The 17,500-nt window shown below is 36.6% G+C and overlaps 1 protein-coding gene across 1 annotated transcript in view; it reads left to right on the plus strand.

Annotated features, from left to right (window-relative positions):
* Positions 1-17,500, plus strand: part of Rsrc1 (arginine and serine rich coiled-coil 1) — a 350,502-nt gene that overhangs the window by 175,328 nt on the left and 157,674 nt on the right. The window contains exon 5 of the mRNA XM_029475535.1: positions 7,852-7,888. Coding sequence (XP_029331395.1) covers positions 7,852-7,888 — 37 coding nt within the window. The remainder of the gene's footprint in view (positions 1-7,851; positions 7,889-17,500) is intronic.

Below are 17,500 nucleotides of genomic sequence, written 5' to 3' on the forward strand. Positions count from 1 at the left end.
AATAGTTTTATGTCAACTTGACACAAGCTAGAATCATTTGAGAAGACGGAACCCTAAATAAGAAAATGCCTCAATCAAATTGTCTTGAGACAGTCCTGTGGTTCATTTTCTTAATTAGTAATTGATGTGGCAGGGCCAAGCTGATTGTGGGTGGTACCAGTCCTGGGTTGGTGGTCTTTCCCTATATAAGAAAACAGGCTTAGAAAACTTGAGGGCTTCTGGGCTGCACGAATTTACCTTGGGCGCAAACTCTGCAGCCAGTTCCATAGCACCCAGATAAGGCTCCTCGCCCAGGATCTTAGGATCAGGAGTGAGTAGGACACAACATCTGTTTCAATACCACTGGGAGTAACCAGCAGGATCCAGGGACACAGGAATTCCAGCACAACCAGTGGCTTTGGTTCCTTCCAGTCTGCAACAGTTTACATTGGGCGCAGACTGTGTAGTCAGTCTCACAACACTCAGGAAGCTCAAATCCCAGGCGCTCTAACACAGCCAAGATCACAGGAACCCAGGATCCCAGGAGCTTGGTCACACCAAGATCTCAGGGTCTCAGAGGCAGCTTGACTCCCAGGAACTCTTACACACCCAGAATCTCAGGATCACAGGATCACAGAATCACAAGATCACAGAGACAGCTGGACTATGAGTTAGTTCTAATACAACCAGGATTAATAGAAGGAAAGGCTCCAGTCGAATAGTGAGGGCAGGTAGCACTAGAGATATTCAGATGTCCAGAAGGTAAGCATAAGAACATAAGCAACAGAGACCAAGGTTACTTGGCATCATCAGGCCCCAATTCTCCCACCATAACAAGTCCTGGATTCACCATCACACAGGAAAAGCAAGACTCAGATACAAAATCACATTTCTCATGATGATGATAGAAGACTTAAAGAAGGACATAAATAATTCTCCTTACAGGAGAACACCTGTAAGCAGGTAGAAGCCCTTAAAGAGGAATTACAAAAGTCCCTTATAGAATTACAGGAAAACACACACACACACACACACAAAAACAGATGAAGGAAATGAACAAAACCATCCAAGATCTAAAATAGAAGTAGAAACAATAAAGAAATCAAAACTGGAGACAATCCTGGAATTAGAAAATCTAGAAAAGAGATCAAGAGTCATACATCACCAACAGAATACAAGAGACAGAAGAGAGAATCTCGGGGCAGAAGATACCATAGAAAACATTGACACAACAGTCAGAGAAAATGCAAAATGCAGAAAGTTCCTGACCCAAAACATCCAGGAAATCCAGGACATAATGAGAAGACTAAAAATAAAGATAATAGGTATTGAAGAGAGCGAAGACTCCCAACTTAGAGGGCCAGTAAATATCTTCAACAAAATTATAGAAGAAAACTTCCCTAACCTAAAGAAAGAGATGCCCATGAACATCCAAGAAGACTACAGAACTCCAAGTAGACTGGAACAGAAAACAAATTCCTCCAGTCATATGATTATCAAAACACCAAATGCATTAAACAAAGAGAGAATATTAAAAGCAGTAAGAAAAAAGGTCAAGTAACAGATAAAGGCAGACCTATGAGAATTACACCAAACTTCTCACCAGAGACTATGAAAGCTAGACGATCCTGGGCAGATCTCATACAGACCCTAAGAGAACATAAATGCCAGCCCAGGCTACTATACCCAGCAAATCTCTGGATTACCCTAGACGGAGAAACCAAGATATTCCATGACAGAACCAAATTTACACAATATCTTTCCCCAAATGCAGCCCTACAAAGGATAATAGATGGGAAACTCCAAAACAAGGAGGGAAACTATACCCTAGTAAAAGCAAGAAAGTAATCTTTTCAACACACCTAAAAGAAGATAGCCACATAAACATAATTCCTCCTCTAACAACAAAATAATAGGAAGTAACAATCACTTTTCCTTAATTCTCTTAATATCAATGGACTCAATTCCCCAATAAAAAGATATAGACTAACAAACTGGACATATAAACAGGACCCAACATTTTACTGCATACATTAAACGCACCTCAGTGACAAAGACAGACACTACCTCAGAGTAAAAGGTTGGAAAACAATTTTCCAAGCAAATAGGCTGAAGACACAAGTTGAAGTAGCCATTCTAATAGCGAATAAAATTGACTTTCAACCAAAAGTTATCCAAAAGGATAAGGAAGGATACTTCATACTGGTCAAAGGAAAAATCTACCAAGATGAACTCTCAATTCTGAACATCTATGCTCCAAGTGCAAAGAATCCACATTCATAAAAGAAACTTTACTAAAGCTCAAAGCACACATTGTACTCTACACAATAATAGTGGGAGACTTCAACACCCCACTCTCAGCAATGGGCAGGTCTTGAAACAGAAACTAAAGAGAGACACAGAAACTAACAGAAGTTATGAACCAAATGGATCTAACAGATATTTATAGAACATTTCATCCTAAAGCAAAAGAATATACCTTCTTCTCAGCACCCCATGGTACCTTCTCCAAAATTGATCATATACTTGGTCACAAAACAGGTCTCAACAGATACAAGAAGATAGAAATAATCTCATGCACCCTATCGGATCACCACAGTCTAAGGCTAGTCTAAAATTCCAACAAAAACAAGGGAAGGCATACATACACATGGAAGCTGAACTACACTCTGCTCAATGATAACTTGTTCAAGGAAGAAATAAAGAAATTAAAGACATTTTAATTTAATGAAAATGAAGACACATCATACCAAAACCTATGGGACACAATGAAAGCAGTGGTAAGAGGGAAACTCATAGCTCTAAGTGCCTGTAAAAAGAAACTGGAGAGAGCTTACACTAGCAGCTTGACAGCATACCTGAAAGCTCTAGAACAAAAAGATGCAAATACACCCAAGAGGAGTAGACAACAGGAAATAATCAAATTCCGGGCTGAAATCAATCAAATAGAAACAAAAAGAACTATACAAAGAATCAACAAAACCAGGAACTGGTTCTTTGAAAAAATCAACATGATAGCTAAACCCTTAGCTAGACTCACTAGAGGGCACAGGGACAACATCCTAATTAACAAAATCAGAAATGAAAAGGAAGACATAACAGTGGAAACTGTGGAAATCCAAAAAATCATCAGATCCTACTACAAAAGTTTATAATCAACTAAATTGCAAAATCTGGATGAAGTGGACAATTTTCTAGACACATGCCAGGTGCCAAAGTTAAAACAGGATCAGATAATCCATCTAAACAGTCCCATAACCCTAAAAGAAATAGAAGCAGTCATTAAGTGTCTCAACCAAAGAAAAGCACAGCACCAGATGGGTTTAGTGCAGAATTCTATCAGACCTTTAAAGAAGACCTAATACCAATACTCTTCAAAATATTCCACAAAATAGAAACAGAAGGAACACTACCCAATTTGTTCTCTGAAGCCACAAGTATGCTTATACCTAAACCACACAAAGACCCAACAAAGAAAGAGAACTGCAGACCAATCTCCCTTATTAATATTGATGCAAAAATACTCAATAAAATTCTTGCCATTCTTATCCCAGAACACATCAAAAAGATCATTCTCTACAATCAAATAGGCTTCACTCCAGGGATGCAGGGATGTTTCAATATATGGAGATCCATCAACGTAATCCATTACATAAACAAACTCAAAGAATAAAACCGCGTGATCATTTTATTAAATGCTGAAAAAACATTTGACAAAATTCATTATCCCTTCATGTTAAAAGTATTGGATAGATCCGGAATTCAAGACCAATACCTAAACATAGTAAAAGTAATATCACAAAACCAGTAGCCAACATCAAACTAAATGGAGAGAAATTTGAAGCAATCCTACTAAAATCAGGGACTAGACAAGGCTACTCACTCTCTCCCTATCTATTTTATATAGTATTCATAGTTCTAGCTAGAGCCATTAGACAACAAAAGGAGGTCAAAGTGATACAAATTGTAATTTGTAAATTGTAATTTGAAGATGATATGATCATATACTTAAGTGAACCCAAAAATTCCACCAGAGAACTCCTCAAGCTGAAAAACAACTTCAGCAAAGTGGCTGGATATAAAATTAACTCGAAGAAATCAGTAGCCGTCCTCTACTAAAAGGCTAAACAGGCTAAGAAAAAAATTAGAGAAACTACACTCTTCACAGTAGTCACAAATAATATAAAATACCTTAGCGTGACTCTAACCAAGCAAGTGAAAGATCTCTAATCAAGCAAGTGAAAGATCTGTATGACAAAACTTCGAGTCTCTGAAGAAAGAAATCGAAGAAGATCTCAGAAGATGGAAAGATCTCCCATGCTCATGGATTGGCAGGATTAATAGAGTAAAAGTGGCCATCCTGCCGAAAGCAATCCACAGATTCAATGCAATTCCCATTGATAGATGCCCCAGTGTATAGGAACTGAGAGCAGGGAAGTAGGAGTGGGTGGGTGGGTGGAGGAACACTCTCATAGTAATGGGGAGGGAGGATGGTATAGGGGTTTTATGGGGGATGGGAGACATGGAAAGGGGATAACATTTGAAATATAAATAAAGAAAATATCCAATTAAAAAAAAAGAAGAAAAAAACTTGAGGAAGAAGCCAGTAGCAGCACCCTTCCATGACTTCTGGTTTTGTCCTTGGCTACAAGTTTTTGCATCCAGCTCCTGCTCTGACTTCCCTAGATGATGGACTGTAAGCTGTACGAGGAAATAAACCCTTTCCTTTCCAAGTTGGTTTTGATCAAGGTGTTATAATCATAGTAGAAAAGTAGCTAAGCTTGGGTGAAACTGGGCAAGCCTGTTCCGAGACCTATCCTGAAGCTGTCAGATTTAGATGCTTGGTCATATGCTCTGATTCAGACAGTGTAAAGTAGGTGCTGGAATAGCAATCATTTTTTATTAATTTAATTTATTTATCAAAGAATTTTCTTTATGGTGCTTTAATTGGGAAACTAAATGAAGTTTGGGACTTGTAATAAAATCTGTCCTACAACATGTCCAGGGTGTAACAGAAACATTTTGGAAGAACTCTTTATATTGTGGGTAAGAGAGAATTTTTCTTCCTTCGCAACATAGTTTAGTAGTTCTAAAAGTTTGACTTTTATTTGTTATCAAAATAACAATTGTGGAGACTAAGTAAGAGAAAGGAGCACTTGGGGTGCATATGTGGGATCAAGTAGCTCAATGTGTGTGAAAACTAGATTAATAGTCTGTCCATTTTGGCCATTACTATCATTTGCATGTGATATAGTTTTGGCAAGATACACGTGTTAAGAAGACATACATTAGAAAGTCTCCACTTTCTTATAGAAGCTACATTGACATTGAATAAGTCAGGAGCCATTGAGACCCATTTAGATGCTGACACAGTGATTTCTGTGAAAAAAGAGGATGGTCTCAAATAAGGTACCACCTTTGATAGTGACAAAAAATGTGCTTAGATGATAATCACTAAGGATAGAGGATAGCCAAGACTCTGGTAGATTATATTTGTTTACAGTGGGTAGTGATTGAAGGAGTGCCCCCACAATAACTACTTTTCTTTCTGATGTGCCATCTAAAATGTATGCTTAAAAAAACATTGTAGCCAGGTGCATTAACATCTGCCTTTAATCCTAACAATAAGGTGACAATGGCATGTGGATCTCTGAGTTTGAGGCCACACCCCTCTACATAGTTACAGAAAAAGTACTTATCTCTGTCTCATGATATTTCCAAATCTAATTGACTTTAATCCCTTAGGCTGTGCTCCTTACAAAGTAACTCAAAGCTTCTATGCTTTCTTATGCCCAATCCAGCACACTAAAAGTAAACTAGCACTTCTGCTCCCTGGCACTTACCTTTATTCTCTTCTGCTGCTTTAGCACCCTTAGCAAAACTGTACATTCCAGTCAAACTGTAAGGGTTAGTGAAACTCATTCTCTAATCTCCAATAAGTGGCAGGAATAAATTACTACAAAATGTCAGATGAGAATCTGTGTATAATTAGTTCTAATTTTATTATTATAAATATGTTGTATTTAATTGAATCCAAATCCAAATCTTTATTTTCACAAGGAAATTCCATGATTATTTGTGTCACTCAGAATTTAAATTGCCTATAACTCCAATTCTAGGGGAACAAAGCCCTGTTCTGTACTAATTAGGCACCTGCATTCACATGTGTAGACACACACACACACCCCATCTACCTTTAATTTAGTTTTAATTATGAATATATATGTGGGGCATTTTCAGGTCCTCATGGCTGCCAGAAAAGACTACATTCCCTGAGGTTAGAGTTACAGGTAGTTGAGAGCAGTTGGTATGGGGGTTGGAAACCAAACTCAGATCCTTTACAAGTTCAGCACACATTCTCAACCTTTGAGCCATCTATTCAACCCAAAAGAAATCTTTTAAAAATTGGTAAGACCTGTAATCACCCTGAAACTAAAATACTGCTTGATGAGAGAAGGAAAGTAAAAGTCCATTTGACACTGATACACTGATGCAGACTGCAGTCTTCCAGATAGTCCACCTGGGGACTAGAAAGATGGCTCAGCAGGTAAGAGCACTTACTGGGGATTGTGGAGGAGCCAAGTGGCTTCCAAATGCCTTTATATTGTCCAAGGATTCTGACAGCCTCTTCTGGTCTCCATGGGGACTACATGCATGTGGTGTACATATAGTCATGCTGTCACCCACATATATACACAAAACTTTACCAGAGGACCCTAATTTGGAACTGAACTGAATGCCCTATGCACTCGCATTCATGGTACCAGAAGTTACCAGGCATGTTCCTAAAGTAGTGAGACCACCAGCAGCACTGAGTGTCAGAGGGTTTGCTGTGGAACTGTGGCTTGTAGTAATGTCAGAAGCTATGCCCAGAGAGTTTCACGAGCAAGACTGCCTAAACATGAGCTGAGCAGAGACAGCCAAAGACATGCCAAAGAAGATGGCAAAACCATGAGCTTTCTCCTTTACACAAACATCTACAGGCAACCAAGGAATGCTCAAGAGCACACCAACTGGTTAGCTAATACCAAATGGTCCTCTCTAAAATCAGACAGACAGACAGACAGACAGAGACAGAACAGGTTATATTTTGAAATATAAATGAGTACACATCCAAATATAAGAATGTAAAGTGATTAATGAACGAAGAGGCCATGAATTTGGGAGTGAGGAAGGGAGGCTGTTTAGGAGGACTGGGCAGAGGAAAGGTAAGGAGAAAGGGATGTAATTACTACCATTGAAAAAGAAAAGAAAGATATAGTTTTAATATCCACATATTTTCATCAAATGTCTAAATTATCTTTATAACTTGTATATATTCAATTTTAGTTCCACCAGCAGTTTCTTCTATAGTCAAAAACAAGATATTAATTATATTATATTTGATTTTTTGTTGACATTTTTCTCAATATAGTAATTACTATAGTGATAGTGAAACTAAATATGTATAAAAATTATTTTGTCAATGTTTTATTATTTTCCTGTGTACTCATAAGTATATAATTTTAGAGTCTAAGTGGTAGATAGACTTGTGGTTAAGCATTTTTATCATTTTAAGGCAGCAATGTAAGTAAAAGAACTATGTGAATACTAAATTAAGAATGGACTTGACATTTTTGTTGTTCTCCACTGAAAGAAGAAAATATAAAACTGTTTTTTGTTAGTTGAATAAAAGTTTCAAAGATAATACTTTGTTGAAAGAAAATGTTGGTGGAAAATTTCTCCTTAAAAACAGGTATTAGGAATGTTAGTAAAAGTAAATGAAAAAAATATAAGGATTTATAAAGCGTTTTCAGGTAAAGATAAATTAGAGCAGACAAGGGTTTAGCAGCCATTTAGACCTTTTGTTCTTCTCTTTTTTTTTTTTTTTAGGGATTCTGGAAACATCAAAGCTGGATTAGAACATCTGGTAAGCTCCAAGTTCCTCTTGAACATTTGCATTGTCTTTGATACTGCATCCTAAATGAACACTTTCCGATGAGTTTGAATACCTTGCATTGAGAAAGCCAACCATTTCCCAAAGGCTCAGCCTACTGCTAGTATGTGAAGGCACTCACCTTTTCATTTATCGTACTATATCAAGGGAATTAAACTTTTTTAAATTACCTTTTTTTGATGTAAAGATGAAATAAAATGAATGACAATCCTTGGATTGATGATTGCTTTAATTAGAAGCAAAATTTGGTGTAGAATTTTTGGCATATCTTGATCTGAGAGAAACAAGCGCATGTTTTTAGAAAAGCCCATCAAATATCGCATGTATAAAGTGGTGTGTGTCAGCCGTTTAACAGCTTTGCAAGGAGTGCGTAGCTTTGTCTCTCCTAATGTCTTTCTTTATGAATAATGCATTGGTTTAACCTATATTCAGTTTTAGTATATAAAATAATTGAGATGCACAATTTGTGTTGAGCAAGCATTTTGAAAGAACAAATAAAACTTAAACTGATTTAACATTAAAATCTGTCCATAGATTTAAAAAATTGGAAAAATCCCCTTTACAACAATTCACTGGATAAAGTGTACACTCTAGCATTAAGTAGTTCATTTAAACAGAGCCTTATAAACTCATGCTCTGGTTTCTGGTCAAATCCAAATGTTGAATAATTAATGGTAGTGATCTTTTGTAAATACAGTCTAAGTACTTTTAAAATTGAGAAGCTTCATTCATATATCATACTCCAGCTTTGTTAACTATTAATGTACTTTTGGTCTGCTTCCACAAAAGGAGAATAGTGGCAAGAGGCAGCCACTTCATGTTTTAAAATTAATTTTGCTCTTTGACAGTTTTGTGTGTGTGTGTGTGTGTGTGTGTGTGTGTGTGTGTGTGTGTGCGCGCGCGCGCACGCGCGCGCTTGTGTGCAGTGCATCATGGTTACTCCCTCCTTACCTGGCAGCTTAATTTTCACAAACAGAAATTTCAGAGTTAGGTTTATTTTAACAACTGAAGGGACCCAAGAAACCCTACATCTTTCAAAATATTCCTGAAAAAGAGACTGAGTTTTTAAAAAAACATCTAAATAAAATGTTAATTGAAACATCATGCTCCTGTATCAATTAGTAGTTTATATAAAAGGGCTATATAATGCTATCATGTCAATATGAACTTTTGTAGTTCCTTTTTAATTTATTATCTAATTTAAAATTTTAGGTCTCTGGATGGCTCAGTAGGTAAACACATTACCACAAGTCTTATGACCCAAGCTAGGCCCCAGGTACCTATTTTATGGAAAGAGAGATCAGACTCCTAATTGTTTCTTTTTGTTAAAAATAAATCTACCCCTCCTTCGTCTCTCAAAAAATAGTCAAAACAATTCAAAGTAATAGTAAATAGCAAAAAATAAAATAGAAAATCAAAATGAAAACCACGTTAAAATGGAGTTTTGTGTTGGTCAGCTATTTGTGAGCATGGGCCTACCCTAGAGTGTATAGATAACTATCCAGTGTCACTCAGTGAGTGCAGAAACCTGGGTTCCCTTCCTCAGCAGGCGTCCATTGCAAATAGCTCCTTCCTTCAGATAGATCCCTCACGATGATTGCAACAACCTGCAATAATTATAGGTGAAGAAAAAAATACCTTTCAGTACGCTAGCTGGGAAACAAGCAAATCTTGATACAGTGCTAGAAAGTTATATAAAAATAAAAAATTATCTATTGTAAAGATGTCTTCTTCTGAGGAATACCACACCCATTTCTTTTCAGATTAGAAATCCAGGTTAAAGACACTGGTAATCTCTGGAATGTAGCACTTTCCATGAACAGACTCTCCGCTGCACTAGTTCCGTCTGAGTCTCCTGAATTCAGCTTCCTGCTGCATGTCTCCATAATGTTACTTAAGGCAGATGGAGAGATGCCTCTCACCCTTTGGAGCGCCGTGCCTTGTTCAAGCCTGATGACCTGAGTTAAATCCCAGGAGAGATCCATTTCCACAGAGACCTCCACATGTACAGTGACACATCAATATGCATACTAAAGAAAAGAAATGAAAAGGGTTTTTTTAAAAAAATCTTATAAATTAAATAAGATTTAATCCATTTATAATTGAGCTCACTTTATGACAATTCCCAGAGCTGCCAGTGAAGCACCATGTAAAAGTAATGTAACGAGAGGACTCAGGACTGTCTTAGGAAGCCACACGTCTTTGGGTTACTGAGAAGGCCTCCAAATGATTGTAGCATTTCTGACATATGAATGAAAAACAGCATTTGTACATTTAAAGAGAACATGACACAAAAGTATTACAAAGAGCTAGTCATTGAGTTTGTATGGTGAAGGGCAAGACCATAGAAGACAAGGCATTTCAAAACACAGTGTAAGTGGTGATTCAAAGCATCAAGCATTTTCATTTTTACCTGTAACAGTCTAGGCTATGAAGACTGTAGCTGGGGAGTAGTGTTTGGGTAGATGTCAGGAGGCTCTGGGTTGTATTGCTATTTCCACCAAAAACAGAGAACCAAAACCTGTATCAGTTGGCATAGTTTTGTCCTTTTAGAGAAGTAAGAGTGGTGGCGCACGCCTTTAATCCCAGCGCTCGGGAGGCAGAGGCAGGCGGATTTCTGAGTTCGAGGCCAGCCTGGGCTATAGAGTGAGTTCCAGGACAGCCAAGACTACACAGAGAAACCCTGTCTCGAAAAAACTAAAAAAAAAAAAAAAGAGAGAGAGAGAATTATTCTCATAACCTTATGCCATCAGTTAACATAACTGCTTGATACAAAAATCAGTTTGTTTCAAGATTAAAAAAAAAACAAAAACCCTTACATGGTATGTAATAAATGAAAAATGTTAAAAGGATAATTACTATTCCCATTTAAATCCACATTCACTTAGATACTGATGTAATTCCTGGATCTGAATCATCTTTTCAGAATATTTAAAATATGGGCAAAAAGGATGCAGAAATAAAATGTGCATGTTAACAAGAACTGTGATGGTTTAATGAGTCAACACTGGAGTATTAAAATTTTACTATAGGACATTGGTCAGGTTTTCAAACACCCACAAGTAGGAATTATAAAAACCATAAGAGTCTAATTAGACTCTTCCCTCATGAAAAGCAACATATCTTCTTCCTTTTCTCCTTCTTTTCTATTAGTTTGGGCAATCTCCTCATAATTATAGTATCAGTTCCCCCCCCCCACTCCCACCCACCACCCCCTGAACATTCCTTCTTTACCTTGCATGCTTGAGTCAGAGAAAATGCTTTACTACTAACAGCACACAGTCTGTGCATGAGAGGTTCCTTGGAAACCAGTTTCATGGGAGGATGCCCTGTTCTCCTTGAGTTGTGTGACAGCTCAGGAACACAAGTGTAGGGTCTAAGCAGCCACATTTTTTGCTTGTTATTCTACATACATAACAAACATGCACCAGGTAGTCTTTGTCAGAATCTTCCACGACCATCAAAAGATGCTGGTAGAGATAAGTCAGAGTAAGCTGGTGTGAGATACATGGAAGTGCTGCAGAGAACTGTCTGTCTCTTAAGTTTGGGACAGTGTGTGTTTGGGGTCCTGGTGCCTTCTGTCTCTCCCGTTGGTTCACCTCCTGAGCATGCTGAGGTCACTCTTACATCTCTCCCTTTGCTGGAATATGTTTTATATCCTACTGTGCTATCTGTGTTCTCATGCTGTTTTAGATAGGTTGTAATGTTAAGTATGTTGTCTTTAACTTCAGTTTGCTGCTAGCACTCTGTTTTCCTCTTGTTTTGAAGAAAACCATATTCTGGTCCAGTTGTCATAGAAAGCTCTTGACACCTTGTTTATTCCAAGCTCTTTTTCTAGAGTCTTACCATTTGAATGATAATTAAGCTTTCCTTAAAATCCTGTCTTACATTGCATTACCGTGCCTCTTAAATAATTCCATTAATACCTTGTTTTATACAGTTTTCTTGAAGTCTCATCTACCACCCTTATTTGCTTTTATTTAATGATTTTATTTATTTTTGCCTTGAGATATTGTCATTTATTTTTCTTTGTCCTTTAAAGTCCTCTCTTTTGCTGAGATGAACCTAACGGTTGTTTCTTTGTAAGTACAAACTGAACTTTGTCATGTGTGTAGATTTAAATTTTATCATTTCGTGAAATTATTGTTTTGGATTACACTATTAAATATTTGTTCCGTTTCATTGTTTTATTGTCTTAGGTACTGTTGTGTGTCTGTCTGCGTTTCTGTGTGTCTGTCTGTTTCTGTGTATACAGTAACCTTTTACTTGTCTTTGCCTCTAGTCACAGTCATTGCTCACTTTACTCAGTCTTTCACTAATTTTTTATTGAAATGTATTATTCTTTATACATATTATAATTTGTTCTTCATATCTGAGATATCTTTCAATTTTCGTTTTTGTATTTTAAATTTTCATGTGAAAATTTCTTTAGTCATTTGTCCAAGTGTTATGCTTTGGGATTAATTTCTCTTACAAAAATTTTACACTACAAAAATGTTTTGATTTATATTTTCTGTTTACTTCTCATACAAGTCTTCATGGGGAAACGATTTTATGTATTCATTTTTAATCCCACACATTTTGTAGACACATTTTCTCCATAAAGGGTGAGCTCTCTGCAGTGCAGAGATGTGCTGGCAGATGAGAGAAACTAGAAAGTGGTCAGGCGCTGATTGAGCTGTTCAGTTTCTTTTCACCTTCGCATTGTGCAGTGTCTCCAGTCTTTCTCTCAGAGCCCTGCTCCCTCTGCTGCTGCTTCTGGTCCTGCTCATTCCCAAGCCTCAGTTTTCTAAGAAAACAGGCTTTCACTATTTTGACCTGTTAGTGTTGTATGCCCCCCCCATCCCACTCTGCAACCCTGGGGGTTAATTTTACTTGTGACTTGGGTTATCATTTACACCTAATACTATTTTTGTCAGTGAAAAATGGCCTGTGGATATTTTTACCTCAGAACAAGAAGTTACTAATTAATAGCAGAAAATGTTATAAACCACTTTTTAGAAAACTGTGATGTTGTGTCAGAGCCTTGTACATATTAAGCACATGCCAGCATATGTTCTATCATTGAGTGGCAAGCATTACCTTTAAATAGCCATTAAATCCTAAGAAATCATCTTGCAGGTATCCTGTAGGATCATCAGCAGAACTCATTGTAGAGTATCTCAAAGAACCCAGTGCCCACACTATAACATAGAAAAAATGAGTGAAACGTCTACTTTTAATGTTTAGTTAGGTCTTTTAATGACCCTAGAAAGTAATGCTTTTACTTGATGAAACATAGCATACAGATGAAAGTCCTCTGACACTGACCTCGGAGCCTTGTCTTTTAGGGTGTCTCTTTGTAGGCGTAGAAGAGGAGCTGATTGATTACTGATGCTGTTGTTTCTGAATTAATGATCTTTTAATGTTGTAGACAATTGACTCTAAGTTCTTATCACATCAAGTTATTTTTCCTCCCAGTTTATATTTTACAATTCTGGAGCATATAGTGAGTGACTCCCTGATTTGAAATCCCAGATTTATGTGTTTGCTTTCACAGAAATCTTTAATGTAGTCCAGTAAATACTAATGATGTGAACATGCATTCTTATTATTTATTTTGTGAAAAGGTACAAGTGGTTAAGTTTGCTATGTGTTTACAATAAAGCCATCACTGGTAACTAGGGAAGCTACATATGGAATGATACCTATTCCTCTTAGTAGAGGGATGAGAGTCAGGGGATGTTTATTAGTAGATGGAACGTGTGAGAAGCTGTCACTGTTTAAAAGGAAAATTAGTGTTCTTGGTTTTGCTAGGTAGAAGACCTGATGTGCTGGTCCCCTGGGCTGGGGTATGAAGTCACTCACCATCCTCAGGACATTAGTTCTAAAGCGTCTCTTCTTCTCTTTTCTGAGAAGTCACATAAATAAATGGTGGTGGATCCCAGGCAGTTGGAAATCATATGTAGGTGCAGATTCTAATTTACAGGGTCTAGTTGGTTCTCAGACTCAGTCAGGGACTCGATATGCATTCCAGGAAGTTTGAAGTGAAGCTAGTTAGTGCTCTAAGAACCAGTAGGAAGAAAAATATATTAAAAAGTTGTCTTGAAATTAAAGTGAGGTTTTCTAGATCGAATAGAATCTAGACTCAGAGCCTGCAAGTTACAAATACATTGTAAGCTCATTTATAAATCTGGAGAAATGGGTATTCTACAGATTATAGAGGGGCAAAAATATCCATCTTACTATGCAAGAATAATGCAGGCAATAATTCTTCTTTGTTTTTTTCTCCTTTACTGTTTATCAAGTGATATGTTTGTCAGTACTGTTGCTGTAGAATGATGATGATGGTGATGATGTTTTTAACATAGGTAAACAATTGAAATAAATAATAAGTCTTTTGATAAAAGAGTTTTAGTGGTTTACAGCTTTAAGTGGGATTTACTATCTATTGATAGATAGCATAAGAACTCTGGAGCCATACCTGTGGGCTTCATCTCCCCACAGAGGTCTCATCTGTGTTTCTAACAGTGTATAACATTTGAAAATGATGACCTACTTGTCTTTGTGGTCAAACAGCACAGTCTGACCATTCTGAGTGTTGAACAAGCAACTATCATTAATAGCTTGTTTAGTCCATCAGTGGTTTGTAAGACTATGTTGCTGCCTGCCAGCCATGTAGATAAATCCTTTGCTATTATATACTCAGCAGTAATGGTACTGGGTCCTAATAAAAGCCTCTCCCTCTGTTTTAGGCTATTTTACATAAAACTTATAAATGGAACTGCTGTATTTTCAGTTCTCAGAAGGATAGTTGCCTTTCACACAGACAAAATCATAGTGTATACATTTGATACAATTGAGTATTAAGTTAACCTATAAAATGAACAGGAAAATTAGAGGGACTGATTTCTCTCCCAGTTTGTTCTAAGAAGTATTCTTTATATTTGTAAAAATGAGTTAGAGAATATAGCTACTTTAGATGTATCAGTGCTGTGCATACACTGTATAATGTGGTAATGCCAGTCTAAAGTATTTATTGTCTCTTGTCTTTATTTAAGGCAGTGGTTCTCAACCTATAGGTCACAACCCCTTTGGGGGTTGAATCACTCTTTTATAGGGGTCCCATAAGCCCATCAGAACACACAGATATTTGCATTATGATTCCTAACAGTAGGAAAATTACAGTTATGAAGTACCAATAAAAATAACTTTGTGGTTGGGGGGCACCACAACGCAGGGGACTGTACTAAAGGGTCACAGAGTTAGGAAGGCTGATTTAAGAGCTCCCCAGGTCTAGCAGAGCTTTAGTTTTCTTACCTAAGCCAGTGTTTCTTGGATGCTCGTGATAAAATGCATGTAGAATAGATCCTTTCCTCAAACTGTAATTATAAAATGCAACTACATGGCGCTTTCTTCTTCACAGAAGACCTTTTTAACCGAAAACAGAGTTCAGAAATATTTGCAATTTAAAGTAATCTGATGTGAATTCAGTGTTAATCTCCTATTACAGTCATGGTTTTATAGGCAGCTTATAGATCTTAGACCTAAGACCAGCACAGATTCCAGCCAGAAACAGTGATATTGTCAGTGGTTCGTGTTTTCAGTTCTCTTTTGATCAGTTGCAAGTTTGTTGCACATTTAATTAGTTAATGATTGGTAACTATTAACCAATCTTCCAAATAGCAAAACATAAGGGCCCTTTTCTGCCCACCTCAGACCTTTCCACATGCCATAGAGATGACTACCCTGTTCCATTTTTGACAGCAAATGTCCTGTGAAAAAATGCTGTCAAACTTGTGCTTTAACAAAGCAAGAAATTAAACAATGTTCAAGCTATTAATAATAGTGCTGTCACTATGCTTGATACACATGAATTTTTCTTAACTTTTATGGACCCATGCTTCTTAAAGTTTTTAAAAGTAAACACTCTAAATGCACTGGGATACCTCTATTTCCCATTAGCCACAGCCTTCAGAGTCATACCTTCTTGAATATACATATACATAGGAACTGAATAACTTTTCATGCTTTCTGTATTGTAGTTCAGAACACTGTAGGTTTTAAGGCATTAAATAGCCTCTGGTATTTAAGGGCTTTCTGAAGACTTAGCTTACTTGCAACAACAGAGAGAAAACCTACATTCAGATAGCTCACCTCCCTTATCAAACTGTTGTGAGTCAGAGTAGAAGCTGTCTATACAGAACAGTCCATTTAGCCATGCTCATTGTTGTTTGTCACCAAACGACAGCTTTAACAAAGTGTAGCCTATGTAGTTTAGGGTTTGAGGAAGAGCACACCATAAGGACCAGAAGAATATGGTTTTACTTTGTTACCTCAAGGAAGCACACAGCTTCTGGTTCATTTAATTATTTTCCTCCTTTATGTACTGGAGTATCAAAATAACATGTGGATATTAACCAAAGCATAAGACTTTACAAGTATGGCATTGTTATATAGAGACAGAAAATTATCATAACTGTTTTAGCTATGTAAAACAGTATATTGCAATTCCAATGTACTCAAATGAGAAAATGCTATACTCTGTATGCTTATAACATCTCTTTTAAAACCGTCATTGTGTACTTTTATATGCCCTGTAATAATATATGCTCATTGTAATGGGTAAATAGTGATATAGAAAAATGATTTTAACATCTACCTGCCATCAATCTAATGGTTATTAGTTTCCATCCTTCCAAGCTTCTCTCTGTGACAGTACATGTATACATTGATTAGCATTGTGTCTTCTTAAACATATGATATATGTGAAGCTTATAAGTCAGTTTTTGTTTGATTAGGATCATTTACACATGAAACTGGTATTTGGTGCATCTCTATCAAAAATATGGATAGTTAATACTACTATTGCCTTTTAACATTTTAGGAGAAGTTTGAGAGCCACAAAATTTATAATACCATTGCACATTTAGTTTATTTTCAGTTTTGCTTACCTTGATTAGAATAAGTCCAAGAAGACAATAAACACAGCAATCAACAGGGGAGTAAAGAGATGCTTCATTTTTTAAAAATTCTATTTAGTACTTTAAAAACCATCTAATTTCATTAGAAAAGACAAACTTAGAAAAGATAAATTGAGAGGATATTTATATTTTTCAGGCTTATTATATCCAAAATTTTAAAATTTAACCTCACATAGTCTTTAAAACAGTCTCTAGTTTATTCAATATTAGTGTTCATTTTATCATGTAATACCAAGTAAAATATATTTATATATTTCCATATCTATCTAATAAAAAGGGACTTCTTTTTTTTTTTCCTAGTGAATAATAGATACTGAATTGCCTAGAAATGCAAGTCAATATCATTTGGTAGGGAAGTTATCATCATATCTTTTTAAATAAGGAACGAGAATCTGGGCTCACTTTTGAAATCCTTTGTGCCTGAGGAGTGAATGGGAAAATACAGACGTTGTTACCTACAACTTGCATGGGAAATCATTAGTGGCTTCTCGCTCGTGACCTGGGAGAATACAAGGTGTTTTCTTTCTTCCTTTTTTTGTTTGTTTTTTAATAAATTTTTTAACTGAGGAAAAACCACTTTTCTGTAGTAGTTTTATTTGGAAAATTATCAGAGTGCTGGCAA

Source organism: Mus caroli, chromosome 3, assembly GCF_900094665.2.
Source record: "Mus caroli chromosome 3, CAROLI_EIJ_v1.1, whole genome shotgun sequence".
NCBI classification, from domain to species: Eukaryota; Metazoa; Chordata; class Mammalia; order Rodentia; family Muridae; genus Mus; species Mus caroli.